Below are 26,213 nucleotides of genomic sequence, written 5' to 3'. Positions count from 1 at the left end.
GGATGTACCATGTGACCTGTGTGGAGCGATACGTACCCGGGGGGGGGGGATCGGGTGGATCCAGGAGACTTGGGTCCTGGGGACTTGCTGGTTTTGTGGCTGGGGACAGGAGGGGTTAGGGGCGGAGCTTTGTAGTGGGGGGGTGAAGGTATGGAGGGTGGTGATGGGCCCGGAGGGGCGGGGGGGAGTCCCGGCAGCGGAGGGAGGGGGGTGTTCCTGGCTGAGGCGGTCCTCATTCCAAACAGACTGGACTTCCTGTTTCCTGGAGGCGGGGGAGGAGGGGGAGGAGCTACTGGCAGCACTGGGGGGGGGCAAACCAGGAAACATCTTGCGTCAAGTTTCAACCAAATTTAGCTCAAAGTTTAACTTCCAGAAAATCATTGTTTCAAAAAACAATCACAAGACAACAAACTACCCCCCCCACCCCCCCACCCCCCCAGAGACAGCTGGATGATGTCACCCACCGTACATGGAGGAGTTCCTCTCAGGGGCGGGGGGGTTCGGGGGGTCGGACGACGACCTTTGTCTTCCGACGGTTTCCATGGCGGTGGGTTTACTGTGACCCGACACTGCAGACACACAAACACACAAACACACAAACACACAAACACACAACGTGACTGTGAGGATCTGATCAGCTGATCGACCATCACAACATGAGAGACTCTCCCTGACCTCTATGGGGGGCTCTGGGGGGGGCTCGGGGGGGGAGCGGTGGCGTGGGCCCGGCCGGCGGCAGCTCCATCACGGTGCCGTACGTCTCGTTGCTGATGATGCCGCTGGGCGCCTGAGGCCTCTGCTTGTCCCGCACCACGCCGGCGGCGTCCCTGGCCAGCGCCGCCAGGTTGGGCTGCATGGCGGCGCTGCCCGGGACGAAGCAGCTGACCGGACGCTCCTCGCGGCGCTTCGGGATCGGCTGCGCAGACAGGTGGGCGTTAATGAACCCCAACATTCCCACGTGTCTGACCTCAGCGGATGAAAGCCTCTCACCTTGTCCTCCATCTCGTCCTCGCTCTCGTCCAGGTCCTCGTGCTGCAGGCGCCACTCGTACTCCACGTGGACGTGAACGTTAAACTTTCCCGTCTGAGCCTGAGTCAGCTGAGGACCAGACGCCACTCAGATTACACACGTGGACATGAGGTCATTCAGACGATTTTCGTGGCAACGAGACAATAAGGAGACAACAAAACTACAAAATGCTACGAAACAAAGACACAAAACAAACACAACTGTTGTCGTCTCACCAGCTCTTCACACTCGGCGTGACGGAGACGTTTGCAGATGTCCAGCGGCGTCTCTCCGGCTTCGTTCGCTGTGGAGATGAAGTAACAACAGTTTAGAAACCGAAGCGTAACTTCAAGCTACTTAAAGAGAAGCTAACTGCTTGTGTGTGGGACGTGTTGGACTCGTGTGGGACGTGTTGGACTCGTGTGGGACGTGTTGGACTCGTGTGGGACGTGTTGGACTCGTGTGAGATGTGTTGGACTCGTGTGGGATGTGTTGGACTCGTGTGGGACGTGTTGGACTCGTGTGGGACGTGTTGGACTTGTGTGGAACGTGTTGGACCCTTGTGGGACGTGTTGGACTCGTGTGGGACGTGTTGGACTCGTGTGGAACGTGTTGGACCCTTGTGGGACGTGTTGGAATCGTGTGGGACGTGTTGGACTCGTGTGGAACGTGTTGGACCCTTGTGGGACGTGTTGGACTCGTGTGGGACGTGTTGGACCCTTGTGGGACGTGTTGGACTCGTGTGGGACGTGTTGGACCCTTGTGGGACGTGTTGGACCCTTGTGGGACGTGTTGGAATCGTGTGGGACGTGTTGGACCCGTGTGGGACGTGTTGGACTCGTGTGGGACGTGTTGGACCCGTGTGGGACGTGTTGGACTCGTGTGAGATGTGTTGGACTCGTGTGGGACGTGTTGGACTCGTGTGGGACGGGTTGGACTCGTGTGGGACGTGTTGGACTCGTGTGAGACGTGTTGGACTCGTTAGGGACGTGTTGGACCCTTGTGGGACGTGTTGGACTCGTGTGGAACGTGTTGGACTCGTGTGGGACGTGTTGGACTCGTGTGGAACGTGTTGGACTCGTGTGGGACGTGTTGGACCCGTGTGGGACGTGTTGGACTCGTCTGGAACGTGTTGGACCCGTGTGGGACGTGTTGGACTCGTGTGGGACGTGTTGGACCCGTGTGGAACGTGTTGGACTCGTGTGGGACGTGTTGGACTCGTGTGGGACGTGTTGGACTCGTGTGGGATGTGTTGGACTCGTGTGGGACGTGTTGGACTCGTGTGGGACGTGTTGGACTCGTGTGGGACGTGTTGGACTCGTGTGGAACGTGTTGGACTCGTGTGGGACGTGTTGGACTCGTGTGAGATGTGTTGGACTCGTGTGGGACGTGTTGGACTCGTGTGGGACGTGTTGGACTCGTGTGGGACGTGTTGGACCCGTGTTGGACTCGTGTGAGATGTGTTGGACCCGTGTTGGACTCGTGTGGGACGTGTTGGACTCGTGTGGAACGTGTTGGACTCGTGTGGGACGTGTTGGACTCGTGTGAGATGTGTTGGACCCGTGTTGGACTCGTGTGAGATGTGTTGGACCCGTGTTGGACTCGTGTGGGACGTGTTGGACTCGTGTGGGATGTGTTGGACCCTTGTGGGACGTGTTGGACTCGTGTGGGACGTGTTGGACTCGTGTGGGACGTGTTGGACTCGTGTGGGACCTGTTGGACTCGTGTGGTACATGTTGGACTCGTGTGGGACGTGTTGGACTCGTGTGGAACGTGTTGGACTCGTGTGGGACGTGTTGGACCCGTGTGGGACGTGTTGGACTCGTGTGGGACGTGTTGGACCCGTGTGGGACGTGTTGGACTCGTGTGGGACGTGTTGGACCCGTGTGGGACGTGTTGGACTCGTGTGAGATGTGTTGGACTCGTGTGGGACGTGTTGGACTCGTGTGGGACGGGTTGGACTCGTGTGGGACGTGTTGGACTCGTGTGAGACGTGTTGGACTCGTGTGGGACGTGTTGGACCCTTGTGGGACGTGTTGGACTCGTGTGGAACGTGTTGGACTCGTGTGGGACGTGTTGGACTCGTGTGGAACGTGTTGGACTCGTGTGGGACGTGTTGGACCCGTGTGGGACGTGTTGGACTCGTCTGGAACGTGTTGGACCCGTGTGGGACGTGTTGGACTCGTGTGGGACGTGTTGGACCCGTGTGGAACGTGTTGGACTCGTGTGGGACGTGTTGGACTCGTGTGGGACGTGTTGGACTCGTGTGGGATGTGTTGGACTCGTGTGGGACGTGTTGGACTCGTGTGGGACGTGTTGGACTCGTGTGGGACGTGTTGGACTCGTGTGGAACGTGTTGGACTCGTGTGGGACGTGTTGGACTCGTGTGAGATGTGTTGGACTCGTGTGGGACGTGTTGGACTCGTGTGGGACATGTTGGACTCGTGTGGGACGTGTTGGACCCGTGTTGGACTCGTGTGAGATGTGTTGGACCCGTGTTGGACTCGTGTGGGACGTGTTGGACTCGTGTGAGATGTGTTGGACCCGTGTTGGACTCGTGTGAGATGTGTTGGACCCGTGTTGGACTCGTGTGGGACCTGTTGGACTCGTGTGGTACATGTTGGACTCGTGTGGGACGTGTTGGACTCGTGTGGAACGTGTTGGACTCGTGTGGGACGTGTTGGACCCGTGTGGGACGTGTTGGACTCGTGTGGGACGTGTTGGACCCGTGTGGGACGTGTTGGACTCGTGTGGGACGTGTTGGACCCGTGTGGGACGTGTTGGACTCGTGTGAGATGTGTTGGACTCGTGTGGGACGTGTTGGACTCGTGTGGGACGGGTTGGACTCGTGTGGGACGTGTTGGACTCGTGTGAGACGTGTTGGACTCGTGTGGGACGTGTTGGACCCTTGTGGGACGTGTTGGACTCGTGTGGAACGTGTTGGACTCGTGTGGGACGTGTTGGACTCGTGTGGAACGTGTTGGACTCGTGTGGGACGTGTTGGACCCGTGTGGGACGTGTTGGACTCGTCTGGAACGTGTTGGACCCGTGTGGGACGTGTTGGACTCGTGTGGGACGTGTTGGACCCGTGTGGAACGTGTTGGACTCGTGTGGGACGTGTTGGACTCGTGTGGGACGTGTTGGACTCGTGTGGGATGTGTTGGACTCGTGTGGGACGTGTTGGACTCGTGTGGGACGTGTTGGACTCGTGTGGGACGTGTTGGACTCGTGTGGAACGTGTTGGACTCGTGTGGGACGTGTTGGACTCGTGTGAGATGTGTTGGACTCGTGTGGGACGTGTTGGACTCGTGTGGGACATGTTGGACTCGTGTGGGACGTGTTGGACCCGTGTTGGACTCGTGTGAGATGTGTTGGACCCGTGTTGGACTCGTGTGGGACGTGTTGGACTCGTGTGAGATGTGTTGGACCCGTGTTGGACTCGTGTGAGATGTGTTGGACCCGTGTTGGACTCGTGTGGGACGTGTTGGACTCGTGTGGAACGTGTTGGACTCGTGTGGAACGTGTTGGACTCGTGTGGGACGTGTTGGACTCGTGTGGGATGTGTTGGACTCGTGTGGGACGTGTTGGACTCGTATGGGACGTGTTGGACTCGTGTGGGACGTGTTGGACTCGTGTGGGACGTGTTGGACTCGTGTGGGACGTGTTGGACTCGTGTGGAACGTGTTGGACTCGTGTGGGTCGTGTGGGACGTGTTGGACTCGTGTGGGTCGTGTGGAACGGGTTGGACCCTTGTGGGACGTGTTGGACTCGTGTGGGACGGGTTGGACTCGTGTGGGACGTGTTGGACTCGTGTGAGATGTGTTGGACTCGTGTGGGACGTGTTGGACTCGTGTGGGACGTGTTGGACTTGTGTGGGATGTGTTGGACTCGTGTGGGACGGGTTGGACTCGTGTGGGACGTGTTGGACTCGTGTGGGACGTGTTGGACTCGTGTGGGACGTGTTGGACTCGTGTGGGACGTGTTGGACTCGTGTGGGATGTGTTGGACTCGTGTGGGACGGGTTGGACTCGTGTGGGATGTGTTGGACTCGTGTGGGACGGGTTGGACTCGTGTGGGACGTGTTGGACTCGTGTGGGACGTGTTGGACTCGTGTGGGACGTGTTGGACTCGTGTGGGACGTGTTGGACTCGTGTGAGACGTGTTGGACTCGTGTGGGACGTGTTGGACTCGTGTGGGACGTGTTGGACTCGTGTGGGACGTGTTGGACCCGTGTTGGACTCGTGTGAGATGTGTTGGACCCGTGTTGGACTCGTGTGGGACGTGTTGGACTCGTGTGAGATGTGTTGGACCCGTGTTGGACTCGTGTGAGATGTGTTGGACCCGTGTTGGACTCGTGTGGGACGTGTTGGACTCGTGTGGAACGTGTTGGACTCGTGTGGAACGTGTTGGACTCGTGTGGGACGTGTTGGACTCGTGTGGGATGTGTTGGACTCGTGTGGGACGTGTTGGACTCGTGTGGGATGTGTTGGACTCGTGTGGGACGTGTTGGACTCGTGTGGGACGTGTTGGACTCGTGTGGGACGTGTTGGACTCGTGTGGGACGTGTTGGACTCGTGTGGGACGTGTTGGACTCGTGTGGAACGTGTTGGACTCGTGTGGGTCGTGTGGGACGTGTTGGACTCGTGTGGGTCGTGTGGAACGGGTTGGACCCTTGTGGGACGTGTTGGACTCGTGTGGGACGGGTTGGACTCGTGTGGGACGTGTTGGACTCGTGTGAGATGTGTTGGACTCGTGTGGGACGTGTTGGACTCGTGTGGGACGTGTTGGACTTGTGTGGGATGTGTTGGACTCGTGTGGGACGGGTTGGACTCGTGTGGGACGTGTTGGACTCGTGTGGGACGTGTTGGACTCGTGTGGGACGTGTTGGACTCGTGTGGGACGTGTTGGACTCGTGTGGGACGTGTTGGACTCGTGTGGGACGTGTTGGACTCGTGTGGGACGGGTTGGACTCGTGTGGGACGGGTTGGACTCGTGTGGGACGTGTTGGACTCGTGTGGGACGTGTTGGACTCGTGTGGGACGTGTTGGACTCGTGTGGGACGTGTTGGACTCGTGTGAGACGTGTTGGATTCGTGTGGGACGTGTTGGACCTGTGTGGGACGTGTTGGACTCGTGTGGGACGTGTTGGACTCGTGTGGGACGTGTTGGACTCGTGTGGAACGTGTTGGACTCGTGTGAGATGTGTTGGACTCGTGTGGGACGTGTTGGACTCGTGTGGGACGTGTTGGACTCGTGTGGGACGTGTTGGACTCGTGTGGGACGTGTTGGACTCGTGTGAGATGTGTTGGACTCGTGTGGGACGTGTTGGACTCGTGTGAGATGTGTTGGACCCGTGTGGGACGTGTTGGACTCGTGTGGGACGGGTTGGACCCTTGTGGAACGTGTTGGACTCGTGTGGGACGTGTTGGACCCGTGTGGGACGTGTTGGACCCGTGTGGGACGTGTTGGACTCGTGTGGGACGTGTTGGACTCGTGTGAGACGTGTTGGACTCGTGTGGGACGTGTTGGACTCGTGTGGGACGTGTTGGACTCGTGTGAGATGTGTTGGACTCGTGTGGGACGTGTTGGACTCGTCTGGAACGTGTTGGACCCGTGTGGGACGTGTTGGACTCGTGTGGGACGTGTTGGACTCGTGTGGGACGTGTTGGACTCGTGTGGGACGGGTTGGACCCTTGTGGGACGTGTTGAACCCGTGTGGAACGTGTTGGACTCGTGTGGGACGTGTTGGACTCGTGTGGGACGTGTTGGACTCGTGTGGGACGGGTTGGACCCTTGTGGGACGTGTTGGACTCGTGTGGGACGTGTTGGACTTGTGTGGGACGGGTTGGACCCTTATGGGACGTGTCGGACTCGTGTGGGACGTGTTGGACTCGTGTGGGACATGTTGGACTCGTGTGGGACGGGTTGGACTCGTGTGGGACGTGTTGGACTCGTGTGGAACGTGTTGGACCCTTGTGGGACGTGTTGGACTCGTGTGGGACGTGTTGGACTTGTGTGGGACGGGTTGGACCCTTGTGGGACGTGTCGGACTCGTGTGGGACGTGTTGGACTCGTGTGGGACGTGTTGGACTCGTGTGGAACGTGTTGGACTCTTGTGGGACGTGTTGGACTCGTGTGGGACGTGTTGGACCCGTGTGGGACGTGTTGGACTCGTGTGAGATGTGTTGGACTCGTGTGGGACGTGTTGGACTCGTGTGGGACGTGTTGGACTCGTGTGGGACGTGTTGGACTCGTGTGGGACGTGTTGGACTCGTGTGGGACGTGTTGGACTCGTGTGGAACGTGTTGGACTCGTGTGGGACGTGTTGGACCCGTGTGGAACGTGTTGGACTCGTGTGGGACGTGTTGGACTCGTGTGAGATGTGTTGGACTTGTGTGGGACGTGTTGGACTCGTGTGGGACGTGTTGGACTCGTGTGAGACGTGTTGGACTCGTGTGGGACGTGTTGGACTCGTGTGGGACGTGTTGGACCCTTGTGGAACGTGTTGGACCCGTGTGGGACGTGTTGGACTCGTGTGGGACGTGTTGGACTCGTGTGGGACGTGTTGGACTCGTGTGGGATGTGTTGGACCCTTGTGGGACGTGTTGGACTCGTGTGGGACGTGTTGGACTCGTGTGGGACGTGTTGGACTCGTGTGGGACGTGTTGGACTCGTGTGGGACGTGTTGGACTCGTGTGGGACGTGTTGGACTCGTGTGGGATGTGTTGGACCCTTGTGGGACGTGTTGGACTCGTGTGGGACGTGTTGGACTCGTGTGGGACGTGTTGGACTCGTGTGGGACGTGTTGGACTCGTGTGGGACGTGTTGGACTCGTGTGGAACGTGTTGGACTCGTGTGGGACGTGTTGGACTCGTGTGGGACGTGTTGGACCCATGTGGGACGTGTTGGACTCGTGTGAGATGTGTTGGACTCGTGTGGGACGTGTTGGACTCGTGTGGGACGTGTTGGACTCGTGTGGGACGTGTTGGACTCGTGTGGGACGTGTTGGACTCGTGTGGGACGTGTTGGACTCGTGTGGGACGTGTTGGACTCGTGTGGAACGTGTTGGACTCGTGTGGGACGTGTTGGACCCGTGTGGAACGTGTTGGACTCGTGTGGGACGTGTTGGACTCGTGTGAGATGTGTTGGACTTGTGTGGGACGTGTTGGACTCGTGTGGGACGTGTTGGACTCGTGTGAGACGTGTTGGACTCGTGTGGGACGTGTTGGACTCGTGTGGGACGTGTTGGACCCTTGTGGAACGTGTTGGACCCGTGTGGGACGTGTTGGACTCGTGTGGGACGTGTTGGACTCGTGTGGGACGTGTTGGACTCGTGTGGGATGTGTTGGACCCTTGTGGGACGTGTTGGACTCGTGTGGGACGTGTTGGACTCGTGTGGGACGTGTTGGACTCGTGTGGGACGTGTTGGACTCGTGTGGGACGTGTTGGACTCGTGTGGGACGTGTTGGACTCGTGTGGGATGTGTTGGACCCTTGTGGGACGTGTTGGACTCGTGTGGGACGTGTTGGACTCGTGTGGGACGTGTTGGACTCGTGTGGGACGTGTTGGACTCGTGTGGAACGTGTTGGACTCGTGTGGGACGTGTTGGACTCGTGTGGGACGTGTTGGACTCGTGTGGGACGTGTTGGACTCGTCCGGGACGTGTTGGACTCGTGTGGGACGTGTTGGACTCGTGTGGGACGTGTTGGACTCGTGTGGGACGTGTTGGACTCGTGTGGAACGTGTTGGACTCGTGTGGGACGTGTTGGACTCGTGTTGAACGTGTTGGACTTGTGTGGGACGTGTTGGACTCGTGTGGGACGTGTTGGACTCGTGTGGGACGTGTTGGACTCGTGTGGAACGTGTTGGACTCGTGTGGGACGTGTTGGACTCGTGTGGGACCTGTTGGACTCGTGTGGAACGTGTTGGACTCGTGTGAGATGTGTTGGACTCGTGTGGGACGTGTTGGACTCGTGTGGGACGTGTTGGACTCGTGTGGAACGTGTTGGACTCGTGTGGGACGTGTTGGACCCGTGTGGAACGTGTTGGACTCGTGTGGGACGTGTTGGACTCGTGTGAGATGTGTTGGACTTGTGTGGGACGTGTTGGACTCGTGTGGGACGTGTTGGACTCGTGTGAGACGTGTTGGACTCGTGTGGGACGTGTTGGACTCGTGTGGGACGTGTTGGACCCTTGTGGAACGTGTTGGACCCGTGTGGGACGTGTTGGACTCGTGTGGGACGTGTTGGACTCGTGTGGGACGTGTTGGACTCGTGTGGGATGTGTTGGACCCTTGTGGGACGTGTTGGACTCGTGTGGGACGTGTTGGACTCGTGTGGGACGTGTTGGACTCGTGTGGGACGTGTTGGACTCGTGTGGGACGTGTTGGACTCGTGTGGGACGTGTTGGACTCGTGTGGGACGTGTTGGACTCGTGTGGGACGTGTTGGACTCGTGTGGGATGTGTTGGACCCTTGTGGGACGTGTTGGACTCGTGTGGGACGTGTTGGACCCGTGTGGGACGTGTTGGACTCGTGTGGGACGTGTTGGACTCGTGTGGGACGTGTTGGACTCGTGTGGGATGTGTTGGACCCTTGTGGGACGTGTTGGACTCGTGTGGGACGTGTTGGACTCGTGTGGGACGTGTTGGACCCGTGTGGGACGTGTTGGACGTGTTGGACTCGTGTGGGACGTGTTGGACTCGTGTGGGACGTGTTGGACCCGTGTGGGACGTGTTGGACTCGTGTGGGACGTGTTGGACTCGTGTGGGACGTGTTGGACTCGTGTGGGACGTGTTGGACTCGTGTGGGACGTGTTGGACTCGTGTGGGACATGTTGGACTCGTGTGGGACGTGTTGGACTCGTGTGGGACGTGTTGGACTCGTGTGGGACGTGTTGGACTCGTGTGGGACGTGTTGGACCCGTGTGGAACGTGTTGGACTCGTGTGGGACGGGTTGGACTCGTGTGGACGCTAGCGGAGCAGAGACGACTCTATGTGGGACAGTAGGACAGTTTGTCTTCGTACTGATGGACACGGAGGCTCGTCCTCTCAGCAGCAGCTTCAGACACTCCCTGTTGTCCGTCAGGCAGCAGTAGTGCAGCGCCGTGCTTCCTCGGGACGTCTGCTTGTCCAAGTTCCCGCTGAAACACACACGGGACAGAAGGTCACTTCACCTGACCTCATGAAGTCATGTGACACCCGGCCAGCAGGGGGAGCCCTTCTGTGATTTCCTTCCATCTGCTCGTTCTGGTTTCACTTTGTTATTTAGGGACGAAAGAATTTAGTCTGTTCACAAACTAAAAGACTCAAACTAAACAACTAATAACCAGAGTCACCCTCATGTGGTCTTACGGCTCCGGAGCAGGTTCAGGTCCTCCAGGGGTTCTGACATCTTTCCTCCACTGTGACCTCAGAGCTCAGAATCTAATCAGTTCACCTGAAGGTCAAACTGACCCGGAAACACAACGCAGCTACCTGTTCTGAGCCAGGAAGTCCACGATGTGGAGCGAGTTCCGGTCCACCATGCGGACGGCCAGATGGAGCACGGTCTCTCCAGGTTCCTGCGGAGAACAAGCAGAGCTTCAGGGTGAAGCACAGTGAGCGCGTGCCGAGCGTTCGATACCGTCACTGTGGTCGTACGTGTTCGTTGGGCTGCGGGATGGCTTCCATCAGGTCCGCCCCCTCGGCGTAGACCTGCAGCAGTGACAGGATGTCTCTGTTCCTGACCGCCTGGTATAACGCCTGCAGCCGGGACTCGGCGTCGGCACACAGCCGCCGGGCGAAGCGCTGCTCGGTGTACTTGGCCGTGATGTAGTCCTTCCTGGTCTGCCTGGAAACCGGCCGAGCGCAGGGAGAGGCGGAGTTAGTGTGTCACCTTTTAACCCGGGTTTGGTTTCCCTCCTTTTGGATCAACACTCACATGTCGCTGCTCGGATCCGGTTTGGTTACATCCTGCGCCGACAGATCTGCCTCCATGATCTCATTGAAACTGGCATTTCCCACGTTCTTCGCCAACTGAAACACAACATCATGGGTTCATCAGCGACGACTCACACACACACACACGCACACACACACACACACGCACACACACACAGTGAAGTGGACTCACCAGCAGCTCTGAGGTTCCCAGGACGTCCAGGTCCAGACTCTGGATCCTGGAGTAGTGGACTCCCATCTCCCGGTGGATCCCTGAGCACTCGATGCAGATCACAACCCCGAGGTTAGTGGACAACCAGGTGGGAGCTGAGGGAGCAACCAGAGACCAGCGTCACACACACACAACCACTACAGACACACAACCACAGACACACAACCACTACAGACACACAACCAGACACACAACCAGACACACAACCACTACAGACACACAACCAGACACACAACCAGACACACAACCAGACACACAACCACTACAGACACACAACCACAGACACACAACCACAGACACACAACCACAGACACACAACCACTACAGACACACAACCACAGACACACAACCAGACACACAACCACAGACACACAACCACTACAGACACACAACCACAGACACACAACCAGACACACAACCACAGACACACAACCACAGACACACAACCACTACAGACACACAACCACAGACACACAACCAGACACACAACCACAACCAGACACACAACCACAGACACACAACCACAGACACACAACCACTACAGACACACAACCACAGACACACAACCACTACAGACACACAACCAGACACACAACCAGACACACAACCACTACAGACACACAACCAGACACACAACCAGACACACAACCAGACACACAACCACTACAGACACACAACCACAGACACACAACCACAGACACACAACCACAGACACACAACCACTACAGACACACAACCACAGACACACAACCAGACACACAACCACAGACACACAACCACTACAGACACACAACCACAGACACACAACCAGACACACAACCACAGACACACAACCACAGACACACAACCACTACAGACACACAACCACAGACACACAACCAGACACACAACCACAACCAGACACACAACCACAGACACACAACCACAGACACACAACCACTACAGACACACAACCACAGACACACAACCACACACACACAACCACTACAGACACACAACCAGACACACAACCACAGACACACAACCACAGACACACAACCACTACAGACACACAACCACAGACACACAACCACAGACACACAACCACAGACACACAACCACTACAGACACACAACCACAGACACACAACCACAGACACACAACCAGACACACAACCACAGACACACAACCACTACAGACACACAACCACAGACACACAACCAGACACACAACCACAGACACACAACCACAGACACACAACCACTACAGACACACAACCACAGACACACAACCACAGACACACAACCACAGACACACAACCACAGACACACAACCAGACACACAACCACAGACACACAACCACAGACACACAACCAGACACACAACCACTACAGACACACAACCACAGACACACAACCACAGACACACAACCAGACACACAACCACAGACACACAACCACAGACACACAACCACTACAGACACACAAAACAACCACAAATATACACACAAAATAAAGCAATAGTTCAAATAGTATTAGTAGCAGTAGAGGTATAAGTAATATTAGTAATAATAAAGTATTAGCACAGTAGTGTTATTAGCAGTAGTATTCGTAGCAGTAGTAGTATTAGCAGCAGTATTAGCATTAGCAGTATTAGCAGTAGTAATAGAATTAGCAGTATTAGCAGCAGCAAAATTAGCAGTAGTATTAACAGTACTATTAATAGCAGTAGTAGTACTAGCAGTAGTAGTACTAGCAGCAGTAGAACTATCAGCATTAGTACTAGCAGTAGTAGTACTAGCAGTAGTCGTACAAGCAGTAGTAGTACTAGCAGTAGAAGTACAAGTAGCAGTAGTACTAGCAGCAGTAGTACAAGCAGTAGTAGTACTAGCAGTAGTAGTACCAGCAGCAGTAGTACTAGCAGTAGTAGTACTAGCAGCAGTAGTACTAGCAGCAGTAGTACTAGCAGTAGTAGTACTAGCAGCAGTAGTAATAGCAGTAGTAGTACTAGCAGCAGTAGTACTAGCAGTAGTAGTACTAGCAGTAGTAGTACTAGTAGCAGTAGTAGTACTAGCAGTAGAAGTACTAGCAGTAGAAGTACTAGCAGTAGTAGTACTAGTAGCAGTAGTACTAGCAGTAGTAGTACTAGCAGCAGTAGTAATAGCAGCAGTAGTAGTAGTAGCAGTAGTACTAGCAGTAGTAATAGCAGCAGTAGTAGTACTAGCAGTAGAAGTACTAGCAGCAGTAGTAATAGCAGCAGTAGTACTAGTAGCAGTAGTACTAGCAGTAGTAGTAATAGCAGCAGTAGTACTAGCAGTAGTAGTACTAGTAGCAGCAGTAGTACTAGTAGCAGTAGTACTAGCAGCAGTAGTACTAGCAGTAGTAGTACTAGCAGCAGTAGTAGTAGCAGTAGTAGTACTAGCAGTAGTAGTATAAGCAGTAGTAGTACTAGTAGCAGTAGTACTAGCAGCAGTAGTACTAGCAGTAGTAGTACTAGCAGCAGTAGTAATAGCAGTAGTAGTACTAGCAGCAGTAGTACTAGCAGTAGTAGTACTAGCAGTAGTAGTACTAATAGCAGTAGTAGTACTAGCAGTAGAAGTACTAGCAGTAGAAGTACTAGCAGTAGTAGTACTAGTAGCAGTAGTACTAGCAGTAGTAGTACTAGCAGCAGTAGTAATAGCAGCAGTAGTAGTAGTAGCAGTAGTACTAGCAGTAGTAATAGCAGCAGTAGTAGTACTAGCAGTAGAAGTACTAGCAGCAGTAGTAATAGCAGCAGTAGTACTAGTAGCAGTAGTACTAGCAGTAGTAGTAATAGCAGCAGTAGTACTAGCAGTAGTAGTACTAGTAGCAGCAGTAGTACTAGTAGCAGTAGTACTAGCAGCAGTAGTACTAGCAGTAGTAGTACTAGCAGCAGTAGTAGTAGCAGTAGTAGTACTAGCAGTAGTAGTATAAGCAGTAGTAGTACTAGTAGCAGTAGTACTAGCAGTAGTAGTACCAGCAGCAGTAGTACCAGCAGTAGTAGTACTAGCAGCAGTAGTACTAGCAGCAGTAGTACCAGCAGTAGTAGTACTAGCAGCAGTAGTACTAGCAGCAGTAGTACTAGCAGCAGTAGTAGTAGCAGTAGTAGTAGTACTAGCAGTAGTAGTATAAGCAGTAGTAGTACTAGTAGCAGTAGTACTAGCAGTAGTAGTACCAGCAGCAGTAGTACCAGCAGTAGTAGTATTAGCAGTAGTAGTACTAGCAGCAGTAGTACTAGCAGTAGTAGTAATAGCAGCAGTAGTACTAGCAGTAGTAGTACTAGTAGCAGTAGTACTAGCAGCAGTAGTAATAGCAGCAGTAGTACTAGCAGCAGTAGTACTAGCAGCAGTAGTACTAGCAGCAGTAGTAATAGCAGTAGTAGTACCAGCAGCAGTAGTATAAGCAGTAGTAGTACTAGTAGCAGTAGTACTAGCAGTAGTAGTACCAGCAGCAGTAGTACCATCAGTAGTAGTACTAGCAGCAGTAGTACTAGCAGCAGTAGTACTAGCAGCAGTAGTACTAGCAGCAGTAGTACTAGCAGCAGTAGTACTAGCAGTAGTAGTACTAGCAGCAGTAGTACTAGCAGCAGTAGTAATAGCAGCAGTAGTACTAGCAGTAGTAGTACTAGCAGTAGTAGTACTAGCAGCAGTAGTAGTACTAGCAGTAGTAGTACTAGTAGCAGTAGTACTAGCAGTAGTAGTATCCACAGACCCGGGGCTCCACAGTCGCAGCAGCCGTCGTTGCCACTCATCCTCTTCACTTCTCCCACGATGGCCTTCGTCAGCTCCTGCACGATGTTGTTCTCTCCTTCGTCCTGGTCTCCTTGAAACGCTTGAGTCAGCGCCTCCTCTTTGCTGTTCTGCAGCACCGACACCCAGCTGCACCACAACACAACAACACAACTTCACCGACACCCAGCTGCACCACAACACAACAACACAACTTCACCTACACCCAGCTGCACCACAACACAACAACACAACTTCACCGACACCCAGCTGCACCACAACACAACAACACAACAACACAACTTCACACACCGCAGCAGAGACAGCTGCAGCTTCTCTCCTGATACTTACACCTGACACTCGGCGTCGTCCTCGGCTTGGAAGTGATAGGTTCTGTCGTCTGAGGGGGGGGGACGGACAGGAGACAGGAGACATGGGGGGGGGACGGACAGGAGACAGGAGACATGGGGGGGGGACGGACAGGAGACAGGAGACATGGGGGGGGGCGGACAGGAGACAGGAGACATGGGGGGGGGACGGACAGGAGACAGGAGACATGGGGGGGGGGGCGGACAGGAGACAGGAGACATGGGGGGGGCGGACAGGAGACAGGAGACATGGGGGGGGGCGGACAGGAGACAGGAGACAGGAGACATGGGGGGGGGGGGAGGACAGGAGACAGGAGACATGGTGGGGGGGCGGACAGGAGACAGGAGACAGGAGATGAGAATCAGACAAACAGACGTGTGGTATATTGTGGCTGTGAGGAGTGTTGGTGTCTGCAGCGTACGTGAGAACAGGTCGAAGCTCTTCTTCTCCTCAGGGTTCATCTTCACCTGGCAGGTGAGCAGGTTGAGTTTGGCTGGAGGTCTGTTGGCCTGCAAGACGAGGAGCAGGGAGGAGAACCAGGGAGGAGAACCAGGGAGGAGAACCAGGGAGGAGAACCAGGGAGGAGAACCAGGGAGGAGGACCAGGGAGGAGAACCAGGGAGGAGAACCAGGGAGGAGAACCAGGGAGGAGAACCAGGGAGGAGAACCAGGGAGGAGAACCAGGGAGGAGAAAGAGGGGGGAGAACCAGGGAGGAGAACCACGGAGGAGAACCAGGGAGGAGAACCAGGGAAGAGAACCAGGGAGGAGAACCAGGAGAGGCCACAGATTAAAATCAGTTTTTCTGGAACAATCTTTGTTAAAACATGTGAAAGTGAAAGTTGTTCCCTTTAAGATGAGCTGGTCACGCACGAGGACCAATAGGAGCAGAGGGGGCGTGTCTTACCGTGCCGTGGCAGATGGTCAGGAAGCCGTTGCGCACCGAGCACTTCCTCTTCTGCCACACCTTCCTCAGCCTGAGGAGGAACGTTCACACGGTGAAGAACACTCACAGCTGCAGGGACACATGAAGGTCCCTCAGGCTCTTCTCCTGAGAGCTTCTGGGCCGTGGAGCTCACTCACCCTTCACTCTTCTTGTAGAGGAGCCCGGAGCGCTCGGTGCCGTGGGCCTTGTTCCCCTGGAGCTGATGGAGGCTGTAACCTGCGCTCGGCTTGGCCTGAGACTCCTGCTGCGAGACCCAACGTCCAGTGGGAAGAAACAATCCTATCATTATATCACAACTACATGTCCTCCATGGGCCTTATATACAGTCGCTGAGTGGACGTTTCTTGCTGAGGTGCACTCTGGGAGTTGTAGTTGTGTAGCCCACCTCTTTGGACTCGGACTGCAGTGAAGCCTTCAGGACGTCTCGGAGCTGGTTCAGCTGTTTCCTCTCTCCGTCCTGACTCTGTTTAATCTGAGGGACACAGAAGCTTAATGCAGGTTCTTCACTGTAACGTCCATTCTGGTCTCAGGTTCTCACCGTGGTCAAGTCTGTGGACAGCTTCTCCACAGAAGGTCTCAGACTCTCCACAGCTTTCAGGCCGTCCTGGAAAAAACTGGGCACAGAAAAACTCCTAAAGCTCCAAAATAAATATGGACTTTTTAAAAAACCTACACAAATATACATATAACATACAAAAATAATATAATAATAATATACAGCAATAAACGAATTGATGAAAAGCACAATTCTTCAAATGTATATAAATATTAATGATCTCATTGTTGTCGGTGCAGAAATGTAAATTGTGTGAAGTGGAGAGAACCAATGAGATGTTTGTTTTCTCTATTTTTCTCATTCTATAATTATTACATGTTTTAATAAATCATGTTTAAACAAAGTATTTCACAATGAGACTGAAGTCTGAAGTAGACGTCTCCGTGACGTACTTGTACTGAGCGTGGAAATACTTGATGAGGTTCTGGAGGAAGTCGACACCTTTCTTCACTTTGATCTCGTTCACTTTGAGGAGATACTGCACAGAAAATTCTAAATTATTTATTGACAAAAAATCCCGACATCATAATGAATAACTATGAAAGCCTACTTCTGCCAATGATGAATGATTAAAACATAAATCCTACAAATCAAACTAATCCTCAAAACAATGAGAAACTTGTTTCATCATTTCTACATTATAATGACTTAAATCATGAATAAATAATAATAATACACGATAACTTGTTCTTCTTTTGACTGACAAACACATTAGGGAATAAGAATCCTAAGAATCCACTTTGAAATAGAACAGAAGTCTGGCCACTCTTCACCTGTATGAAGGTGTGAACGCGTGACCTCTGACCTCTTGATGACCTCACCTCACACATCTGAAGCTGGAACATCCGTCTCTCCTTCTCCATCTCCTCTGCGATCTCTCCTCCACTGAACTCTGTCCGGATCATCCCGTGCTGCTTGGCGTGCTCCCTCTTCTCCTTCTCCAGCTTCACACTGCAGAGGTCACAGGTGGAGCAGACACTCAGGAACCAGGACAACCAGTGGGTTGAGCTTCGGGTCAAGTGAACGAAGAAGACGAAGAAGGAGAAGGAGAAGGAGAAGGAGGAGAAGGAGAAGGAGAAGGAGAAGGAGAAGGAGCAGGAGAAGGAGAAGGAGAAGGAGAAGGAGGAGAAGGAGAAGGAGAAGGAGCAGACACTCAGGAACCAGGACAACCAGTGGGTTGAGCTTCGTGTCAAATGAACGAAGAAGACGAAGAAGGAGAAGGAGAAGGAGAAGGAGGAGAAGGAGAAGGAGCAGACACTCAGGAACCAGGACAACCAGTGGGTTGAGCTTTGTGTCAAGTGAACGAAGAAGACGAAGAAGGAGAAGGAGAAGGAGAAGGAGAAGGAGAAGGAGAAGGAGAAGGAGAGGAAGAAGGAGAAGGAGAAGGAGAAGGAGAAGGAGAAGGAGAAGGAGAAGGAGAGGGAGAAGGAGAAAGAGAAGGAGAAGGAGAAGAAGGAGAAGAAGGAGAAGGAGAAGGAGAAGGAGAAGGAGAAGGAGAAGGAGAAGGAGAAGGAGAAGGAGAAGGAGAAGGAGAAGGAGAAGGAGAAGGAGAAGGAGGAGAAGGAGAAGGAGCAGACACTCAGGAACCAGGACAACCAGTGGGTTGAGCTTCGGGTCAAATGAACGAAGAAGACGAAGAAGGAGAAGGAGAAGGAGAAGGAGAAGGAGAAGGAGAAGGAGAAGGAGAAGGAGAAGGAGAAGGAGTAGGAGAAGGAGAAGGAGAGGGAGAAGGAGAAAGAGAAGGAGAAGGAGAAGGAGAAGGAGAAGGAGAAGGAGAAGGAGGAGAAGGAGAAGGAGAAGGAGAAGAAGGAGAAGAAGGAGAAGGAGAAGGAGAAGGAGAAGGAGAAGGAGAAGGAGAAGGAGAAGGAGAAGGAGAAGGAGAAGGAGAAGAAGGAGAAGGAGCAGACACTCAGGAACCAGGACAACCAGTGGGATGAGCTTCGGGTCAAGTGAACGAAGAAGACGAAGAAGGAGAAGGAGAAGGAGAAGGAGAAGGAGAAGGAGAAGGAGAAGGAGAAGGAGAAGGAGAAGGAGAAGGAGAAGGAGAAGAAGAAGGAGAAGGAGAAGGAGAAGGAGAAGAAGGAGAAGGAGCAGACACTCAGGAACCAGGACAACCAGTGGGTTGAGCTTCGGGTCAAATGAACGAAGAAGACGAAGAAGGAGAAGGAGAAGGAGAAGGAGAAGGAGAAGAAGGAGAAGGAGCAGACACTCAGAAACCAGGACAACCAGTGGGTTGAGCTTCGGGTCAAATGAACGAAGAAGACGAAGAAGGAGAAGGAGAAGGAGAAGGAGAAAGAGAAGGAGAAGGAGAAGGAGAAGAAGAAGGAGAAGGAGAAGGAGAAGGAGAAGAAGGAGAAGGAGCAGACACTCAGGAACCAGGACAACCAGTGGGTTGAGCTTCGGGTCAAATGAACGAAGAAGACGAAGAAGGAGAAGGAGAAGGAGAAAGAGAAGGAGAAGGAGAAGGAGAAGGAGAAGGAGAAGGAGAAGAGAAGGAGAAGGAGAAGGAGAAGGAGCAGACACTCAGAAACCAGGACAACCAGTGGGTTGAGCTTCGGGTCAAGTGAACGAAGAAGACGAAGAAGGAGAAGGAGAAGGAGAAGGAGAAGGAGAAGGAGAAGGAGAAGGAGAAGGAGAAGGAGAAGGAGAAGGAGAAGAAGGAGAAGGAGAAGGAGAAGGAGAAGAAGGAGAATGAGAAGAAGGAGAAGGAGAAGGTGAAGGAGAAGGAGAAGAAGGAGTAGGAGGAGAAGGAGAAGGAGAAGAAGGAGAAGGAGAAGAAGGAGAAGGAGAAGGAGAAGGAGAAGGAGAAGGAGAAGGAGAAGAAGGAGAAGGAGAAGGAGAAGGAGAAGGAGAAGGAGAGGGAGAAGGAGAAGGAGAAGGAGAAGGAGAAGTAGAAGGAGAAGAAGGAGAAGGAGAAGGAGAAGAAGAGGAAGAAGGAGAAGGAGAAGGAGAAGGAGAAGGAGAAGGAGAAGGAGAAGGAGAAGGAGAAGAAGGAGAAGGAGAAGAAGGAGAAGGAGAAGGAGAAGAAGGAGAAGGAGAAGGAGAAGGAGAAGGAGAAGGAGAAGTAGAAGGAGAAGAAGGAGAAGGAGAAGGAGAAGAAGAGGAAGAAGGAGAAGGAGAAGGAGAAGGAGAAGGAGAAGGAGAAGGAGAAGGAGAAGGAGAAGGAGAAGGAGAAGAAGGAGAAGGAGAAGGAGAAGAAGAGGAAGAAGGAGAAGGAGAAGGAGAAGGAGAAGGAGAAGGAGAAGGAGAAGGAGAAGGAGAAGGAGAAGGAGAAGGAGAAGCAGAAGAGAAGGAGAAGGAGAAGGAGAAGAAGGAGAAGGAGAAGGAGAAGGAGAAGGAGAAGGAGAAGGAGAAGGAGAAGTAGAAGGAGAAGGAGAAGGAGAAGGAGAAGGAGAAGAAGAGGAAGAAGGAGAAGGAGAAGGAGAAGGAGAAGGAGAAGGAGAAGGAGAAGGAGAAGCAGAAGAGAAGGAGAAGGAGAAGGAGAAGAAGGAGAAGGAGAAGAAGGAGAAGGAGAAGGAGAAGAAGGAGAAGGAGAAGGAGAAGGAGAAGGAGAAGGAGAAGGAGAAGGAGAAGAAGGAGAAGGAGAAGAAGGAGAAGGTGAAGGAGAAGGAGAAGGAGAAGGAGAAGGAGTAGGAGTAGGAGAAGGAGAATGAGAAGAAGGAGTAGGAGAAGGAGAAGGAGAAGGAGAAGGAGAAGGAGAAGGAGAAGGAGAAGGAGTAGGAGAAGGAGAAGGAGAAGGAGAAGGAGAAGGAGAAGGAGAAGGAGAAGGAGTAGGAGTAGGAGTAGGAGAAGGAGAAGGAGAAGAAGGAGTAGGAGAAGGAGAAGGAGAAGGAGAAGGAGAAGGAGAAGGAGAAGGAGAAGAAGGAGAAGGAGAAGGAGAAGGAGAAGGAGAAGGAGAAGGAGAAGGAGAAGGCGCAGAGTGTGAGAACTGAAGAACGTTCTGCCAGCGGCTGGTTCCTCACAGTTTGGTCTCGTAGTCCTTCCAGGCTTTGTCGAACGGCTTCTTCAGGTCCTGCAGGAGGAGACGTCACATGATCAGTCAGAGAGGAAACTGAGTCCTGCTTCAATCCATTTATTTTACTTTTAACTTTACGACATTTGAATTTAAACAATGTCAGTGATTAAAGCTGAAATAATCTCCGCCCATACTAAGACATGTCACATGACCATTCACACCCACTGGTCATGTGCTGTCAAACAGGAAGTGGATTGTCTTCCTCTTCTGAAGGAGGAACAGTGATGGTGAAGAACAGGGACGACGGGGTGAAAGTGTTACTGACAGGAAGTGTTAGCAACGCCTTGTGTTCCCCGCTGGTAGTCGAGTCATGTGACTGATGAGAACAAATCAGGAAGAGAACTTGGGCGTCATCTTTGACTCTGAGAAGGTTAGCTTTGTTTCTGAGGCAGTGGAGACGTGAGGTCGTGATTATTTACAATCTAAGGTTTGAACTAATGTTTCTGTTGAAAGTCGGAGAAGAAACCTGTTCAAACTTTTGAAGCTTTGTCAGGACTTTAAACCACTGGATGTTTGAAGAGTTCGGGCCGATGAAGGAAACTCAACACAAACCCCTTTCACTCCTTTCAGGTCGCCCTTCAGCAAACTGTCCAGAGGGAACGTGATGATGTTGTTCATGTTCTGCAGCTGTGAACAGAGAAGCACGTCAGCGCTCTAACGTTTCACCGGAGGTTCACCAGATCCACTCACGTCCATGTTTTAGTTCCTCACCAGGTTTTTGAAGAGCGCCGTCAGCTCTTTGGTGAAGGAGGCAAACTTCAGGAAGGCGGAGCCAGCGTCTGCGTCCTCTTTGCGGACATAGTTTTCCCCGAACTTCTCCATGGACTGGATGTACTGCTCCTCGTTGTCCACATGAGCTGAAACACACAGGAAGGGGATGATGGCCGACTTCAAACTCAACCTGTAACTTAACATCAATGTTCTGGCTCCACCTCTGATCTGAATCCTCATGAAATCATGTTAAAGTATCGTGCACCAAAAATATTTATTCTTCTTTATCAATAAACTTTTTGAACTTTTGATTCTGAAATGATTTGAATCCATGAACAAATAGGAATTCAACTCAGGTCAGTATGTGTCGAACGGAGAGATGAAAAGTAATCGGCAAATATTTTGATTATCAAATATTTCAAATGAACTAAGTATCAAACTGAACATAGTAAGTGTGAATATAAGGAGTCTTTGTTCCAGATGAAGAAGGAAACGCTCCGCAGCCTCTTCTTGTCTCTCCCCCTCGGCATGCTGGGACAGCAGATCGGCATGCTGGGACAGCAGATCGGCATGCTGGGACAGCAGATCGGCATGCTGGGACAGCAGATCGGCATGCTGGGAATGCTGGAGGTGAGTCTCCACTCGCTGAACACAAGTGATGGTTTCTACTGTAGACATGTGGAGGCTCTACATGGCTGATGTAGATCCAAAGGTATCGAGGAGGAGGAGAAGAAGAGGGAGAAGGAGGAGGAGGACGAGGACGAGGACGAGAAGAAGAAGAAGAAGAAGAAGAAGAAGAAGAAGAAGAAGAAGAAGAAGAAGAAGAAGAAGAAGAAGAAGAAGAAGAAGAAGAAGAAGAAGAAGAAGAAGAAGAAGGAGATTTTCTCTGAGAAGCTGAAGCTTCACGTGTTGGTTCCATGTTTCATTTGATCTGTTAGTTTTAGTTTCTCGTTGTAATTGAAGCGCTTCATCTGGTTGCCATGGTAACGGTGGTATCACTAGCAGCATTAGCACCTTCAGGCACAGAACTCCAAAGTAGAACAGTACTACAGAACTCCACAGTGTTATGTGTTTTAACACACTTTGAACTTTATAACTTTATTGATATGTGGCTTAGACAGGAAGTGGCCGACTCACTCTGACCAGATGTGTTGATGGACTTCACCGACTTCTTGATCTTGTACAGAACTGATCGATCCACGTCCAGAGCCTGAGGAGGACAAACAGAAACGTTACTCCCGAACCAGAACCAGCAAAACTACAGTCACTTCCTGTCGCCGGACTTTGTAACAGCTGTTTTGAAAGCTGCTAAATGAATAAAGTTATTATCATTATTATTATTACAGTGAATTTCGCTGCTGTTAAAGGGAAAGTGTGACTCCATGTGAACAGTGTTTCCAGACTCGTATGAGTTCACGGTGAAATCAAATCAGTTCATCTGACAGTCCATCGAGCATCCGCTCCAAATTGAAAAAGTTTCACTCACGACTTTCTTGAGATATCGTGGAAATGAGACGGACAGACGGATGGACAATATGAAAACATAATGCCTCTGGCCACTAGGTGTCGCCAGCGCAGAGGAATAAACAAAACAGAACCAGAAAGAGTCTTCTGTTGTTTGGTCAAAAACTGAGTAGACAGAAGTAATCAGATTACACCTCTCTGCTCCAGGACAACAGGGACCTGAGAGCAGAACTAAACATCTGAAACACGAGCTGTGATTGGTCGACAGGAAGCTACAACGTGAGGGTGAGTCGCTGCTGAGGTAAACTTCAGATGGACGAGTGGAGACGAGACGGACGCCGCCCAGATGAGCTTAACTCTGGGGGGGGGGGAGGGGGTGAGACAGGTCGTGTTGGGACTCGATCAGACGCGGGAGGCTCCACCATCGCCCTGGGGAGGAGAAGGTCCCAGCATGCAACAGGAGGAGACAACGAGCCGTCCTGACTTGTGTGAGGCTGAGTGTGAAGAGACGATTCCTGTGATAGAGTTTTGACCTGGTGTCATATGAGCAAACCGACACGCTAACAACACGCTAACGACATGTTAACGACACACTAACGACATGTTAGCGACACGCTACCTCGGACTGAACCAGTCTCCTGTGAGGACCAGACTCATATCTCTAAGCTCAAAGTTCTTAATCAACCTTTTACTATTTACAGAACAAAAACATAGTTTTCAACTCGAGAGTCAAGTTGTGTGGTTGCTGTTGTTGTGTTTGTTGTTAAAGGAAGTGTTATTATTTATTAACTTATATAAAATGTCATGGATCCGGCCCTGATCCAGATCTGAGTTCTTCTCTGACACGTAAAACATCAACAAGTTCAGTGGAAACTAACAAACAAAGATCAGGAGGTGACATTTATGAGTGTGTGATTTGATCTGGATTTAAAGTTGTCATGATGAGACTGATTCACGTTTAAAATCCTTTAAAAACCTTTAAAAACCTTTAAAAACTTTAAAAACCTCCTGGAAACTTTGAGCCTGAGCCTGAACCTGGAGTGTGGGGCCACTGACTCCCTCCCTCTGACCTTTGACCCTTTGTGTGGCAGTTAACACACAGTCACTGATCATCAGTGTGTTGCAACACAACGAGCGTGAGCAGGAGGAAGTTCACTCGCTTCCTCTTCTGACTGAAAAACACTTTTCTTCTTCTTTATCTTCAGTTCAAATTATAATTAAGTCAAGTTATTGTCCTATGTCCCTTAGGGGTCCCTAGTGTATTGATTGTGTGTGTACAGTGTGTAGTTCAGTGTGTGTACAGTGTAGTACAGTGTGTAGTACAGTGTAGTACAGTGTGTGTGCAGTGTGTGTACAGTGTGTAGAGCAGTGTGTGTGCAGTGTGTAGTTCAGTGTAGTTCAGTGTGTGTGCAGTGTGTGTACAGTGTGTGTTCAGTGTGTGTGCAGTGTGTGGTACAGTGTGTGTGCAGTTTGTAGTACAGTGTGTAGTTCAGTGGGTGAACAGTGTAGTACAGTGTGTGTGCAGTTTGTAGTACAGTGTGTGTGCAGTGTAGTACAGTGTGTGTGCAGTGTGTGTACAGTGTGTAGAGCAGTGTGTGTGCAGTGTGTAGTTCAGTGTAGTTCAGTGTGTGTGCAGTGTGTACAGTGTGTAGTTCAGTGTGTGTGCAGTGTGTAGTTCAGTGTAGTTCAGTGTGTGTGCAGTGTGTACAGTGTGTAGTTCAGTGTGTGTGCAGTGTGTAGTTCAGTGTAGTTCAGTGTAGTTCAGTGTGTGTGCAGTGTGTGTGCAGTGTGTAGTTCAGTGTAGTTCAGTGTGTGTGCAGTGTGTGTACAGTGTGTAGTTCAGTGTGTGTGCAGTGTGTGTGCAGTGTGTGTGCAGTGTGTACAGTGTGTAGTTCAGTGTGTGTGCAGTGTGTGTGCAGTGTGTAGTTCAGTGTAGTTCAGTGTAGTTCAGTGTGTGTGCAGTGTGTAGTTCAGTGTAGTTCAGTGTGTAGTACAGTGTGTGTACAGTGTGTAGTTCAGTGTGTGTACAGTGTGTAGTACAGTGTGTGGTACAGTGTTTAGAGCAGTGTGTGTGCAGTGTGTAGTTCAATGTAGTTCAGTGTGTGTGCAGTGTGTGTTCAGTGTGTGTGCAGTGTGTGTGCAGTGTGTGTACAGTGTGTAGTTCAGTGTAGTTCAGTGTGTAGTTCAGTGTGTGTGCAGTGTGTGTGCAGTGTGTAGTTCAGTGTAGTACAGTGTGTAGTACAGTGTGTGTACAGTGTGTAGTTCAGTGTGTGTGCAGTGTGTGTACAGTGTGTAGTTCAGTGTGTACAGTGTGTAGAGCAGTGTGTGTGCAGTGTGTAGTTCAGTGTAGTTCAGTGTGTGTGCAGTGTGTAGTTCAGTGTAGTTCAGTGTGTGTACAGTGTGTACAGTGTGTAGTTCAGTGTAGTTCAGTGTAGTTCAGTGTAGTTCAGTGTGTGTACAGTGTGTACAGTGTGTAGTTCAGTGTAGTTCAGTGTAGTTCAGTGTGTGTGCAGTGTGTACAGTGTGTAGTTCAGTGTAGTTCAGTGTAGTTCAGTGTGTGTACAGTGTGTACAGTGTGTAGTTCAGTGTAGTTCAGTGTAGTTCAGTGTGTGTGCAGTGTGTACAGTGTGTAGTTCAGTGTGTACAGTGTGTGTGCAGTGTAGTTCAGTGTGTGTACAGTGTGTAGTTCAGTGTGTGTGCAGTGTGTACAGTGTGTAGAGCAGTGTAGTTCAGTGTAGTTCAGTGTAGTTCAGTGTGTGTACAGTGTGTAGTTCAGTGTGTGTGCAGTGTGTACAGTGTGTAGTTCAGTGTGTGTGCTGACCTCCTCCAGTGCAGCCACGGTGTTCCTGCAGTGGATCATCCGGGTACTGAAGCTGGACGTGGTGGGCGCGGTGTTGTCCTCCTGAGTCTCGGACACGAACTCCGTCACACTGATCCGCTCCGGCATCGTGAGCGCGCCGCGCGGTCCCGCGGCAGAGACACGGTCTCACGGGGACGAGGACACCGGACGGACTCACGCACAGCACGCACACTCACGCACAGCACGCACGCGTCTCCGCACCGAGCTGTCAATCACCGGAGACTCGAGCTCGATCCTCGCGCGGTTGCCACACCTGAGGAAGAGGGCGGGGCTCTGTTTGAGGAAGTCACAGCATGGGCGGTGCTTTCTCTCAGACCACGCCCACAGTGTAGACAGAGAAAAAACATTTGATTAATGATCAAATAAAAACAGCCACTGAAACATAGATATAAGAATCCATCAAACTGTATATA

At 52.0% G+C, this 26,213-nt stretch overlaps 1 protein-coding gene across 3 annotated transcripts in view; it reads right to left on the bottom strand.

The window, feature by feature from the left end:
* Window positions 1-26,081, bottom strand: part of asap2b (ArfGAP with SH3 domain, ankyrin repeat and PH domain 2b) — a 31,562-nt gene extending 5,481 nt beyond the window's left edge. The window contains exons 1-24 of one of the 3 annotated variants that reach the window (XM_061091050.1): window positions 25,762-26,081; window positions 22,614-22,686; window positions 21,477-21,622; window positions 21,318-21,392; window positions 20,713-20,762; window positions 17,572-17,701; window positions 17,143-17,228; window positions 16,733-16,808; window positions 16,580-16,666; window positions 16,332-16,438; window positions 16,156-16,225; window positions 15,673-15,760; window positions 15,234-15,282; window positions 14,866-15,032; window positions 11,120-11,253; window positions 10,928-11,022; window positions 10,648-10,837; window positions 10,483-10,568; window positions 10,033-10,148; window positions 1,245-1,312; window positions 991-1,098; window positions 676-916; window positions 465-569; window positions 37-301 (exon numbers count right to left, since the gene is read on the bottom strand). In XM_061091050.1, coding sequence (XP_060947033.1) covers window positions 37-301; window positions 465-569; window positions 676-916; window positions 991-1,098; window positions 1,245-1,312; window positions 10,033-10,148; window positions 10,483-10,568; window positions 10,648-10,837; window positions 10,928-11,022; window positions 11,120-11,253; window positions 14,866-15,032; window positions 15,234-15,282; window positions 15,673-15,760; window positions 16,156-16,225; window positions 16,332-16,438; window positions 16,580-16,666; window positions 16,733-16,808; window positions 17,143-17,228; window positions 17,572-17,701; window positions 20,713-20,762; window positions 21,318-21,392; window positions 21,477-21,622; window positions 22,614-22,686; window positions 25,762-25,887 — 2,738 coding nt within the window. In that variant the 5' untranslated portion in view covers window positions 25,888-26,081. The remainder of the gene's footprint in view (window positions 1-36; window positions 302-464; window positions 570-675; window positions 917-990; window positions 1,099-1,244; window positions 1,313-10,032; window positions 10,149-10,482; window positions 10,569-10,647; window positions 10,838-10,927; window positions 11,023-11,119; window positions 11,254-14,865; window positions 15,033-15,233; window positions 15,283-15,672; window positions 15,761-16,155; window positions 16,226-16,331; window positions 16,439-16,579; window positions 16,667-16,732; window positions 16,809-17,142; window positions 17,229-17,571; window positions 17,702-20,712; window positions 20,763-21,317; window positions 21,393-21,476; window positions 21,623-22,613; window positions 22,687-25,761) is intronic. The other 2 variants (XM_061091048.1, XM_061091049.1) reach the window with 2 other exon arrangements.
* Between the last annotated feature and the right edge of the window lie 132 nt (window positions 26,082-26,213).

The sequence above is a fragment of the Limanda limanda genome, chromosome 18 (genome assembly GCF_963576545.1).
Source record: "Limanda limanda chromosome 18, fLimLim1.1, whole genome shotgun sequence".
NCBI lineage: Eukaryota > Metazoa > Chordata > Actinopteri > Pleuronectiformes > Pleuronectidae > Limanda > Limanda limanda.
This window is presented reverse-complemented; position numbering and strand designations above follow the sequence as displayed.